The sequence below is a fragment of the Pinus tabuliformis genome, chromosome X (assembly GCF_031772625.1).
Source record: "Pinus tabuliformis cultivar Carrire ecotype Pingquan chromosome X, CPIR1, whole genome shotgun sequence".
Classification (NCBI taxonomy): domain Eukaryota; kingdom Viridiplantae; phylum Streptophyta; class Pinopsida; order Pinales; family Pinaceae; genus Pinus; species Pinus tabuliformis.
Genome location: NC_142308.1, coordinates 259,884,541 through 259,898,367, shown reverse-complemented (window position 1 = coordinate 259,898,367; position 13,827 = coordinate 259,884,541). Strand labels below are relative to the sequence as shown.

Genomic DNA, 13,827 nt, shown 5'->3' with positions numbered 1-13,827 from the left:
CTCCACTGCCTGCTTTAACAATGTAATATTTTCCCTCAATGGGCACTACGCAAATTTTTCCCTCAGTGGCCACCACGCAATTTTTTTCCTCAATGGCCACTGCGCAAATTTTTCCCTCGGGGGGCACTGCACAAAATTTTCCCTCAATGTGCATTGAGCAAATTTTTCCCTCAGTGGGCACTATGCAAAATTTTCCCGCAGTGGCCACTACACAAATTTTTCCCTCAGTGGCCATTGCGTAGAAATTTCCCTCAGCCTGGCTTGAGCTGTGCACTGTGCAGTCTCAGTGATCAAGGTCTCCCCCTGTGTGCTGGAACTGCGCAATGCGTAGTCACTAAACCCTTTCTCCCAGCCTGTGACTTGTCCTGGGCCTAGTTCATGGATAATAATGTATCATATTAGATTAGGGGGTTTTCGGATTGATGTCATCCCGTCATGTGTGAATTGTAGGAATAGGTACATTATCAAGTCATGGCGGGATGATGGAGAAGGAAAATGAGGAGGGAAGTATGCCTAAAGTCTCTCTTGTAGTTGAACTCACAAGTGGGTCTATCAAGGGGAAGTAAAGGAACACAAGTTTGCAACTACCATCCAAGACTTAAGATCATTGAAGACTCTACATTACTAAGCCATGCGAAGGAGAAGAGAAAGCATATCCAAGAAGACATCTAGCACTCAACAACAATAGTGATCTGACATGGCCACATCTTCAAGCAGTCCATGTCATGTCATGTCATGAGTAGTCATATGTCACATCACTATTGTGGACCATGTGTATTGTATCCAAATGTATTGTAAAGTGGAAGTCCAAAGGACACACATGAATATGAAGAGCCGTGTAAGTTGAAAAGTCATAAGAAGTTGAACGGTCATGAGGGTAGCCAAAGAGTCAAAAGGGGGAAGCATCACCCCTTGGTTATATATAACCGCTCATTGTATTGGAAATGGACTTTTTCACCTTGGCTTCTCCCGTAAGGCATTAGAGAAATCAACTAGCTCTTTGAGGAGCAAGGAGTGACTCCAATGTCCCATTACTGGGGATAGTGATGTACATTGTAAACATTTATCTTGGAAATTTTGCTTAATAACAGAATCCTTTAAGGCCAACACATTCTTCATGCATGGACTATGAATGTTTGTAAGATTATTCTGTGGATGTTTGTATTTCATGTTTGCTTTCACATGTACTAAGATAGTTGAACTATTTCGATTATTTTAGTGCTTATCTTTTTTAAAATGTGTTGTAATGGTTTTTATTTTTGTCCCATCCTTGTGGACTATTTCACGAGATACCTTTCCTTCTTTGTTGGTTGTAATGACAACCGCACCCAATGTGGACTATTCTGTTGGATGTTAGATGGAGCCTTCTAGTTCATGTGTGTCTCTTCCTAGGTGGTACTATTACCTCTCACTTAGAGGCTCACTTTTCTCTCAGTGGGCACTGAGAAAAATTTTCCTTCAGTGGGCACTATGCAAAATTTTCCCTCAATGTGCATTGAGCAAATTTTTCCCTCAATGGGAACTATGCAAAATTTTCCCGCAGTGGCCACTATACAAATTTTTCCCTCAGTGGCCATTGCGTAGAAATTTCCCTTAGCCTGGCTTGAGCTGCGCACTGTGCAGTCTCAGTGATCAAGGTCTCCCCCTGTGTGCTGGAACTGCGCAATGCGTAGTCACTAAACCCTTTCTCCCAGCTTGTGACTTGTCCTAGCCTTAGTTCATGGATAAGAATGTATCATATTAGATTAGGGGGTTTTTGGATTGATGTCGTCCCATCATGTGTGAATTGTAGGAATGGGTATATTATCAAGTCATGGCAGGATGATGAAGAAGGAAAATGAGGAGGGAAGTATGCCTAAAGTCTCTCCTGTAGTTGAACTCAAAAGTGGGTCTATCAAGGGGAAGCAAAGGAACACAAGTTTGTAACTACCATCCAAGACTTAAGATCATTGAAGACTCTACATTACCAAGCCATGCAGAGGAGAAGAGAAAGCATATCCAAGAAGACATCTAGCACTCAGCAGCAACAGTGATCTGACATGGCCACATCTTCAAGCAATCCATGTCATGTCATGAGTAGTCATATGTCACATCACTATTGTGGACCACGTGTATTGTATCCAAATGAATTGTAAAGTGGAAGTCCAAAGGACACAGATGAATATGAAAAGTCGTGTAAGTTGAAAAGTCATAAGAAGTTGAACGGTCATGAGGGTAGCCAAAGAGTCACAAGGCGGAAGCATCACCCCTTGTTTATATACAAGTGGACCTTTTCACCTTGGCCTAGTTCATGGATAATAATGTATCATATTAGATTAGGGGGTTTTCAGATTGATGTCATCTCGTCATGTGTGAATTGTAGGAATAGGTACATTATCAGGTCATGGCGGGATGATGGAGAAGGAAAATGAGGAGGGCGGTATGCCTAAAGTCTCTCTGGTAGCTGAACTCACAAGTGGGTCTATCAAGGGGAAGTAAAGGAACACAAGTTTGCAACTACCATCCAAGACTTAAGATCATTGAAGACTCTACATTACCAAGCCATGCGAAGGAGAAGAGAAAGCATATCCAAGAAGACATCTAGCACTCAACAGCAATAGTGATCTGACATGGCCACATCTTCAAGCAGTCCATGTCATGTCATGTCATGAGTAGTCATATGTCACATCACTATTGTGGACCATGTGTATTGTATCCAAATGTATTGTAAAGTGGAAGTCCAAAGGACACACATGAATATGAAGAGCCATGTAAGTTGAAAAGTCATAAGAAGTTGAACGGTCATGAGGGTAGCCAAAGAGTCAAAAGGGGGAAGCATCACCCCTTGGTTATATATAACCGCTCATTGTATTGGAAATGGACTTTTTCACCTTGGCTTCTCCCGTAAGGCATTAGAGAAATCAACTAGCTCTTTGAGGAGCAAGGAGTGACTCCAATGTCCCATTACTGGGGATAGTGATGTACATTGTAAACATTTATCTTGGAAATTTTGCTTAATAACAGAATCCTTTAAGGCCAACACATTCTTCATGCATGGACTATGAATGTTTGTAAGATTATTCTGTGGATGTTTGTATTTCATGTTTGCTTTCACATGTACTAAGATAGTTGAACTATTTCGATTATTTTAGTGCTTATCTTTTTTAAAATGTGTTGTAATGGTTTTTATTTTTGTCCCATCCTTGTGGACTATTTCACGAGATACCTTTCCTTGTTTGTTGGTTGTAATGACAACCGCACCCAATGTGGACTATTCTGTTGGATGTTAGATGGAGCCTTCTAGTTCATGTGTGTCTCTTCCTAGGTGGTACTATTACCTCTCACTTAGAGGCTCACTTTTCTCTCAGTGGGCACTGAGAAAAATTTTCCTTCAGTGGGCACTGTGCAAAATTTTCCCTCAATGTGCATTGAGCAAATTTTTCCCTCAGTGGGAACTACGCAAAATTTTCCCACAGTGGCCACTATACAAATTTTTCCCTCAGTGGCCATTGCGTAGAAATTTCCCTTAGCCTGGCTTGAGCTGCGCACTGTGCAGTCTCAGTGATCAAGGTCTCCCCCTGTGTGCTGGAACTGCGCAATGCGTAGTCACTAAACCCTTTCTCCCAGCTTGTGACTTGTCCTAGGCTTAGTTCATGGATAAGAATGTATCATATTAGATTAGGGGGTTTTTGGATTGATGTCGTCCCATCATGTGTGAATTGTAGGAATGGGTACATTATCAAGTCATGGCAGGATGATGAAGAAGGAAAATGAGGAGGGAAGTATGCCTAAAGTCTCTCTTGTAGTTGAACTCAAAAGTGGGTCTATCAAGGGGAAGCAAAGGAACACAAGTTTGTAACTACCATCCAAGACTTAAGATCATTGAAGACTCTACATTACCAAGCCATGCAGAGGAGAAGAGAAAGCATATCCAAGAAGACATCTAGCACTCAGCAGCAACAGTGATCTGACATGGCCACATCTTCAAGCAATCCATGTCATGTCATGAGTAGTCATATGTCACATCACTATTGTGGACCACGTGTATTGTATCCAAATGAATTGTAAAGTGGAAGTCCAAAGGACACAGATGAATATGAAAAGTCGTGTAAGTTGAAAAGTCATAAGAAGTTGAAAGGTCATGAGGGTAGCCAAAGAGTCACAAGGGGGAAGCATCACCCCTTGGTTATATACAAGTGGACCTTTTCACCTTGGCCTAGTTCATGGATAATAATGTATCATATTAGATTAGGGGGTTTTCGGATTGATGTCGTCCCGTCATGTGTGAATTGTAGGAATAGGTACATTATCAAGTCATGGCGGGATGATGGAGAAGGAAAATGAGGAGGGAAGTATGCCTAAAGTCTCTATTGTAGCTGAACTCACAAGTGGGCCTATCAAGGGGAAGTAAAGGAACACAAGTTTGCAACTACCATCCAAGACTTAAGATCATTGAAGACTCTACATTACCAAGCCATGCGAAGGAGAAGAGAAAGCATATCCAAGAAGACATCTAGCACTCAACAGCAATAGTGATCTGACATGGCCACATCTTCAAGCAGTCCATGTCATGTCATGTCATGAGTAGTCATATGTCACATCACTATTGTGGACCATGTGTATTGTATCCAAATGTATTGTAAAGTGGAAGTCCAAAGGACACACATGAATATGAAGAGCCGTGTAAGTTGAAAAGTCATAAGAAGTTGAACGGTCATGAGGGTAGCCAAAGAGTCAAAAGGGGGAAGCATCACCCCTTGGTTATATATAACCGCTCATTGTATTGGAAATGGACTTTTTCACCTTGGCTTCTCCCGTAAGGCATTAGAGAAATCAACTAGCTCTTTGAGGAGCAAGGAGTGACTCCAATGTCCCATTACTGGGGATAGTGATGTACATTGTAAACATTTATCTTGGAAATTTTGCTTAATAACAGAATCCTTTAAGGCCAACACATTCTTCATGCATGGACTATGAATGTTTGTAAGATTATTCTGTGGATGTTTGTATTTCATGTTTGCTTTCACATGTACTAAGATAGTTGAACTATTTCGATTATTTTAGTGCTTATCTTTTTTAAAATGTGTTGTAATGGTTTTTATTTTTGTCCCATCCTTGTGGACTATTTCACGAGATACCTTTCCTTGTTTGTTGGTTGTAATGACAGACGCACCCAATGTGGACTATTCTGTTGGATGTTAGATGGAGCCTTCTAGTTCATGTGTGTCTCTTCCTAGGTGGTACTATCACCTCTCACTTAGAGGCTCACTTTTCTCTCAGTGGGCACTGAGAAAAATTTTCCTTTAGTGGGCACTGTGCAAAATTTTCCCTCAATGTGCATTGAGCAAATTTTTCCCTCAGTGGGAACTACGCAAAATTTTCCCGCAGTGGCCACTATACAAATTTTTCCCTCAGTGGCCATTGCGTAGAAATTTCCCTTAGCCTGGCTTGAGCTGCGCACTGTGCAGTCTCAGTGATCAAGGTCTCCCCCTGTGTGCTGGAACTGCGCAATGCGTAGTCACTAAACCCTTTCTCCCACCTTGTGACTTGTCCTAGGCTTAGCTCATGGATAAGAATGTATCATATTAGATTAGGGGGTTTTTGGATTGATGTCGTCCCATCATGTGTGAATTGTAGGAATGGGTACATTATCAAGTCATGGTGGGATGATGAAGAAGGAAAATGAGGAGGGAAGTATGCCTAAAGTCTCTCTTGTAGTTGAACTCAAAAGTGGGTCTATCAAGGGGAAGCAAAGGAACACAAGTTTGTAACTACCATCCAAGACATAAGATCATTGAAGACTCTACATTACCAAGCCATGCAGAGGAGAAGAGAAAGCATATCCAAGAAGACATCTAGCACTCAGCAGCAACAGTGATCTGACATGGCCACATCTTCAAGCAATCCATGTCATGTCATGAGTAGTCATATGTCACATCACTATTGTGGACCACGTGTATTGTATCCAAATGAATTGTAAAGTGGAAGTCCAAAGGACACAGATGAATATGAAAAGTCGTGTAAGTTGAAAAGTCATAAGAAGTTGAACGGTCATGAGGGTAGCCAAAGAGTCACAAGGGGGAAGCATCACCCCTTGGTTATATACAAGTGGACCTTTTCACCTTGGCTTCTCCTGTAAGGCATTAGAGAAATCAACTAGCTCTTTGAGGAGCAAGGAGTGACTCCAATGTCCCATTATTGGGGCTAGTGATGTACATTGTAAACATTTATCTTGGAAATTTTGCTTAATAACATAATCCTTTAAGGCCAACACATTCTTCTTGCATGGACTATGAATGTTCGTAAGATTATTCTGTGGATGTTTGTATTTCATGTTTTCTTTCACATGTACTAAGATAGTTGAACTATTTCGATTATTTTAGTGCTTATCTTTTTTAGAATGTGTTGTAATGGTTGTTATTTTTGTCCCATTCTTGTGGACTATTTCACGAGATACTAGACAAATCTTTCCTTGTTTGTTGGTTGTAATGATAGCCGCACCAAATGTGGACTATTCCACTGGATGTTAGATGGAGCCTTCTAGTTCATGTGTGTCTCTTCCTAGGTGGTATTATTACCTCTCACTTAGAGGCTCACTTTTCTCTCCCCTTTGCAGTAGAAGAACCTTGACACATTTGCAACTACACACTCACTAGGCACACCTCCCTTGCTTTTTGAAGACACCATTGCATCACTTTTCTGTGCTGACAGTTAGAGCCAAGGCAAATCTTTAAGAATTTGGCAATCAGGCCTTTATACCGGATGGGACTCCTACACCAAACGGTGTGAGGTCTAATTGGGACTTCATATCGAGGAGATCCCCTTAATTGACGAATTTCCAGCACTGTCAACAATACCATAACACTTACAAAACTAAAGTAGCTCATTTGAAGGCTTATAATTATATTTATTTTTTTCTTATTCTGTCCAATACCATTTTAGCTCATTTTGAAAAACACCTTAGTTAGAATTTTTGATAAAGAAGGAAACATAATCTTCATTATCAAGACTACTCCTATTAATGCATGACCCCAAAAAAAATATTGTATATATTGTAAATAATTAAGTAATATAATATTGAATAACTAATTATTTAATAGGGAGGTTGATACTATTTTATATTTTTTATAGGTATTTTTTTTAATAGGTACATTTTACTAAAATTATGATTAATAAGTATTTTGAAGTTATTAACCATCTACTAGTTCTATTAAAAAAAATTATTGTTTATTATATTACAAGGGCTTATAATAACATATTCCCCATTAAATGAAAGTAGGGTGTTTTTTGAGTTTGAGTCAAAACTAAATTTTCTCTAAAATATGCTTGCTAATAAAAGTTATTTGTTTGTTTTGTAGAGTACAAAAAGTGTTACAATATTTAGAGTTGATAGTATAATATTTATCGATTTTTGTTCATAAGATTTTTTTTGAATATTTTATGCCATTTCAAATTAAAATTCACAATTTAATTAGTCATGGTATATTATGGTCATTTTTTTTTTGTTCTTAAAATAATATATGAAATTTTTTAACATAACTATGTTTTTAAAAAATAATTTTTTAATCAAAATTTAATTGACAAAAGATTAATTAATTATGAACATAAAAATTTTAAATTAACCAACTTTAAACAAAACATTCTTTGACATCCAAAACTAAAAAAAAATGCATAACGGGTATAGGTATAGAGGATCCAAATTCCAAATCTGGAAGCTACAAGATTCAGTAATCTAAAAATACAATCTGAAAATACAAACTTTAAGTGGCGGACTATAAGATGGATGACAAGTGTCCATCAATAACGAAAAAGCGTATCAAATTTTCTACGATGCCAATCAAGTTGGATGATAAATGTCTATCGGTCAACCATGGAAGAGCGTGTCAAATGTCTATAATAATGCAAAAACGTGTCAAAATTTTCTTCTTCGATGCCGTGACTTTGAGATTGCCAGTGTCCCGGAAGCATTTCAAGATGCAAAAATACCATCTAGCTGTTCTATATCCCATCACGGTATCGGCGTCAAACGAAAGCCCTACTGTCCACCCGATCCAACAAACTGATGTCCCCTGACTAGAAAATGTGGGCTCGCATTCATAGTTATCCACCAACCAAAACAGATTAAAAATTCCACAAGATTTCCTATCACAAATTCACACTGTTTGTTTTAGCACAGTCAGCCCTGAATGCCGTCCATGCCTCCCTCCAGTCAGTCAGTGGTTTCCTGAATGCAATCCATGCCTCACTGCAAATCCCCATAACTTAGCACCATGTTTTATATATATCCTAAAAATAATGCTACTATCAGTTTGTGAGGGATCGATTTGGAAAAAACAGATTTATTAGTAGAGCAGGTTTACCGTCGACCTCTCTCGTCTGATAGAAATTGTTGGTTGCTATAGGAAAATGTTCATTTCGAAGAACAACTCCAGTCGCTCATGCTCTCCTTTGTGCCGCCTTCCGAAGAATGAAACCAAGTAACGTTCTCTCTGTTGTTGCAAAAAGCTTCCAGTTCTGCTTCGAATTCCTTGGTACCTGCCCATGGCCCATCTATTCCTTCAAGGGCCAGCATTGCCTCTGACATTGAGGGCCTCGCCACATCTCTCGGGTGGGCGCATTGCAGTGCCAACAACAAAACTTTATTTATTGTGTTCCTGTGTCCCGAATTGCGAATCTTGATGTCAATAATCTCTTCGGCCCTGTTCTTCTGCGTCATGTCGACCACCCAGTCGGATATAAGAAAGTGCTCCAGAACACCAGAGTTCGGATCCAGAGCCCTCCGCGCCGTTAGGAGCTCCAGCAGTATGATGCCGAAGCTGAATACATCGCTTTTGTTGGTCAGATGGCCATAGAGAGCGTATTCGGGGGCAACATAACCGATCGTCCCAACAGTCCGGGTGCTGTAGTGGCTTTTCTCCTCTTCTTCTTTCTTCAACTTGGCCAGACCAAAATCTGCCACAAGAGCATTGAGATTGGAGTCCAGCAGCACATTTGCAGCTTTCACGTCCCTGTGAATTATGCTCGGATTGGCGAATTCGTGCAGATAAGTGAGCCCCCTGGCTATGCCCACCGCAATCTTGTACCTCTCGGGCCATGACAGCGATTTTGATCTATTGGGATTGAAGAGACAGTCCGCCAGACTTCCGTTCTCCATGAAATCAGAAACAAGAAGCTGATCGCTTACCTGACCGTCTTTGTCGAATTCGATGCAGTAGCCTCTGAGAGGATGCAGGTTGCGGTGCTTAATCCCACTGATGACATGCAGTTCGTGTCTGAAATCATCGTCCCCTTTGATCTGAGCGGAGTTCTTTAATCTCTTCACGGCTATTCGCGATCCGTTCGGCAGCGTCCCTCGGTAAACAGTGCTGAAACCTCCCTCGCCGATCACGTTCAACGCCGCGAAATTCTCAGTGGAATCTCTGATCTCCGACACGCTGAAAAATGCGAGTCCCGTTCTCGAGCTCAATGATTCGTATCTCTCCATCAACTTCAGCCGTTTCGTTTCCACGTGACGGGACTTTCGTCGTTTTAAGAGAAGGCAGATGCTCAATCCAACTACCAGTATTCCCACAGAAGTGATTATGGCGATGAAATAACACTTCATAACACTATCTCGTCTGTTCCGCCCGCTAAGGGTAGCCATTGCCGTTAAATTCTGCACGCTTAGAAGGCAGTAAGCGGCGTCCGGTCCGAGAGCATCATAACAATTGATGCCTCCTCCCACATAGATCATCACAAACATTTGGCAATTCGATTTTCCTCCAGATGCTTTATTCAGCGAACGGACCGCCATGGCCATGGCCCATTTGCATCTATGGCACTGAAAGGCTCCGGGTCGAGACTCGTTGCAGCTTAGCTTCATGCTGGACGTATCCACCAACCTCTCAAAGGTCTTTAGATTATCAATACCGAGGCAGGTGCGTGAATCACACACGAAATTTTCAAACCTCACGTTGCAGCTCCTGAACAGGTCGGCCCCTATTCTTGCCCGTGCTTCCACTTGCCTCTGGAATTCGTTTAAACATATAGCGGCCGTATGGTTGGTGGGGAAGAAGAAGGAACGGGTGGTGTGCATCCATGAGTAATGAAGGATCTTGATTAAATCGCTGATGCTTTTGCAACAGTGCGATTTGTCAGGCAGAGAACATTGTTGAAGCATCCATGGCCGAGCGTCAAGCTCCACAGTTATGTTCAGCGGGCAGTATGATGCTGAATCTCCAACCCCCGCTGCGAACGACATGTTCAAAGCCAAGGGAAGCAAAAACATAAATAAGCAAAACATCGGGATGTGATTCACAACAGTTATGATCGAATTGATTCTGTCACAGAAATTCATAGCAGGAGATTAAAATTAAATGGCACGGATCTGCCCAACCGAAACATCAAATAGCAGTAGTGTAACGATTGTGTTTTTCTAATTCATCCAAATTTTTATTCTATTTTGAAAAATATCTTCAAATTTTTGTAAATCTAAATAAAAACTGTCAAATTTTATAATTTTAGTTCGCTTAACAATTTTTAAATTTTGGATAATACTGAATCTATTTCCACCCTTAACCATATCAAAATGAAAAATAACATACTTTTTAAAAACAGATGCATCAAACGAATCTGCAACAATCAGTCAACGCAATCAATAATATACAAATTTACTGTTTGTCGCATCTGCCTGACAAAACTTGGGACTGACACGGAATCAGGTGACAATCGAGATGCCACACGATGTTCTAGAATTTCGCAAGAATCCTATCGTGTATTAAATAGAAAAAGGCATTAATCTATATGATTAACAATGACGTTGCATGCTCTCATTGCAACATTGTCATACGGTTTGTTGTAACTATGATAAACCGTGAATAAAGAGCAACAACATCTAGCTTAACTTTAAAATGTGCATTGTATGAGATGTTAGATTTCACATAGAAAGGATTTGAAATATTGTGATACGGTTTGCTACAATTATGATGTACAACTAATAAAAAGCAACAACATCTACCTTAACTTAAATGTGCATAGCCTGTGATGTGAAATTTCACATGGAAAGGATTTGAAAGATTGTGATAAGGTTTGCTACAATTATGATATACAATTGATAAAAAGCAACAACATCTAGCTTAATTTTAAAATGTGCATAGTATGTGATGTGCCATCTAGCTTAATTTTAAAATGTGCATAGTATGTGATGAGAAATTTCACAGGGAAAGGAAGTGACATATGGAAATGATTTGGAAGTGAAATTTATATATAAGCCATTTTGCTTTTTGAATTTTTTTTTTAAATTCTATTTGTTTGTGTATATAAAGTGGATTCATAAGTGTTTTACACATATTTTATGTAAATTTGTATATATGAAGTGGATTTAAAAAAGACTATGAAGAGTTTTAGTATTGGTTTTATGTAAAATTGGTCACTATGATTAAAAGTTATTTTGGAATCTGAAAAAGCTATTAATATCTATTTCTCAAATTACATAATTGAATCTATTGCAGGGTCGTGAAAGAAACACATATATTTCCCTAGAGTAGTTAATTTTTCTTCATAGTTGTGAATAATATATCTATTGTTTTGTTCTTTTCAACAATGTAGACACCTTTTAGGACTCTTCATGCCTGCAGGGTACTTCTCCTGCCTTTGATTGTCCCCTAGAAAGGATAGAAGCAACAAGAGGAATTTCCTTTGCCACTGTAAAACCATTGTGGTGAATTTATGAAATCTTTACTTGCTCAATTGACTCTTGTAACCATGTTATATTATTATCATGGACTTGTTCGTTTTTCGAAGGCAGACAATATTATGCTTAATTGTTGCATTAATTCAAGGAAACACTAATGCTTTGTTGAAGAACAATTGCTTAGAGGACATAATAGAGAAATTAGAGTTATTTGAAAATTATTCCAAAATGTGCTTTGACGAGGTACTTAATCAACAACAATGACTATAACTCAATAGTCAATCTTGTGTGTGCATCCAATACACAATATGATAACTTTATTCTGTTAAATTTTTGAATATAAATTGGCAATAACTAAGTGATCACAAAAATGATAATTGTCACATAGAAATCAAGACAACAAGTGTTCTCTTGAAACTGAGTTGACAACAATGTTCACACTATTTTGTAGCTTATTGTGCATACTATTTATAATTTTATTGTTCCATCTAAAACTAGTTTCTAACTGAGCCATTTGTACCCATCAATACGATTGTACTTGACAAAGGATTTTTTTATTGTTTCACAACCCATACTTATACCAATTATGTAGAGGATTGAAGAGAGAGTATTAGAAATAAGATTTTTATCATTTTTTAAAACTAAACTAAATTTTTCAGGTGAAAGTTTTCTTTAAGTTGTGGCCTCTGAATTCAATTTGTTCTCTCAGGGGATAATATGTTCTTTACAAGTAGCTTGTTGTCATAGTCCAATTCTGAATAGTTTGGGTTACAAATGAGATTTCTATTTTAAATGGGGCCGGGATAAGCCCCCCATCTAGTGAGGGGTGATAGTGGTCCTTGGGGGTGAGACCACATTGATCATTAGTTGGTTAGTGATTTGGAATGACTAACCCATAATAATCATTATGTTGCTTAGATTCTTCTGAAGGATTCTCTCTCTCAGACATTGCAAAAGGAAGATGTGGATATTTATCTCTAGCATGGTGGAGGCTAGTTGTACAAACATTATTTTCATTCTTGTATAACGTGTCTGGAATGAGTTGAATGTGTTAGAGGGTTGACCACAAAATTTGGTGGAAATAATCTGATGGAAGCCTTCGCATATGGAAATTATTATAAGAAATGTTTAATGTTTTTAGGACAATTGCATAAAGGATACTCAAACTTAGGAATTCCTTAGTCAATTAGTCTCTTATCAAGATCCAAGACCCCAAGAATGAGGGGACAGAAAAAGGTGGCCTTTTTGGGTCTTGTCACTAATTTCTAGAGTAAGAGGCAAGCCTTGTGTTGAGACTTTAATAGTGGGCAGAATTTAATTGATCATAAATCCAACACTTAATAGTGAAGCAGTTGTCTAGAGAGATATTTAAGGTTGTAGTAGATCTAAGGTGTTCTAAACCTCCCTTGTAATTTTCTATGAGGGGGGCTCTTAATGCCCCCAAAAGATAGTACAAAGGGGCTCCTTGTTGGGTGTGGAGCCTGATTATCTTCTGTAGGTTTTAACCCTGTACAGAAATTACCTGCATACGAATTCTAAAACACAGAAAATAAACAATGTGAAAGCATAACACATAAAACACATATACACAGAGATTTCCCCCTGGATCCAAAAACCGAGACTACCAGCTTGATTTTTCATTATGTTCCTTTCAATGTTACAATACATATTTATACATGCCGAAGCATCCAATACCATGGACCAAAAACCATCGCATCCAAAACCATGGACTGAAAACCATCGCATCCAAAAAACATGTGCGAAAATCATGCACAAAACCATAGGTGGGTCCGCCCAACCTAACATAGGGTCCAAAACCAAAATTTTCTGGGGCGCTGCCCCGGACCCCATAAAGTGGGGTTACGGGTACCCCTCAAACCCCTTGTGACCTCCCCCCCCCTAACCCCCAGTTAACTACATGGGCTAGTCGTGGAAAGAATATAACACAACCCAACATTCTCCCACTTCTTGTTTTCTTTCCACAAGGGGCCACAAGAGAGGTTAGTCATTTATCCAGCCCTGCAATGCCCATTGTTTCTCTACACCAAGAGAACTTCTGAGAGCTCACAAATTTTGTCAATGCATCTGCAGTATTCTTTAAAGTGTCCACCTTTATTAGCAACACCTTTTTGTCTTCTATCATATCCCTCACAAAGTGATACTGAACATCAATGTGC

General features: G+C 39.2%; 1 protein-coding gene across 1 annotated transcript; it reads right to left on the bottom strand.

Annotated features, from left to right (window-relative positions):
• Positions 1 to 8,389: 8,389 nt before the first annotated feature.
• On the bottom strand, positions 8,390 to 10,219 carry LOC149139377 (putative receptor-like protein kinase At1g11050). Its single transcript, XM_089450702.1, has one exon. The coding sequence runs from the start codon at positions 10,217 to 10,219 to the stop codon at positions 8,390 to 8,392; it is 1,830 nt and encodes a 609-aa protein (XP_089306828.1).
• Between the last annotated feature and the right edge of the window lie 3,608 nt (positions 10,220 to 13,827).

Bases quoted from the DNA above. Each gene is read 5' to 3' on its own strand.
- LOC149139377 (XM_089450702.1), bottom strand. From the start codon at position 10,219: ATGTCGTTCGCAGCGGGGGTTGGAGATTCAGCATCATACTGCCCGCTG.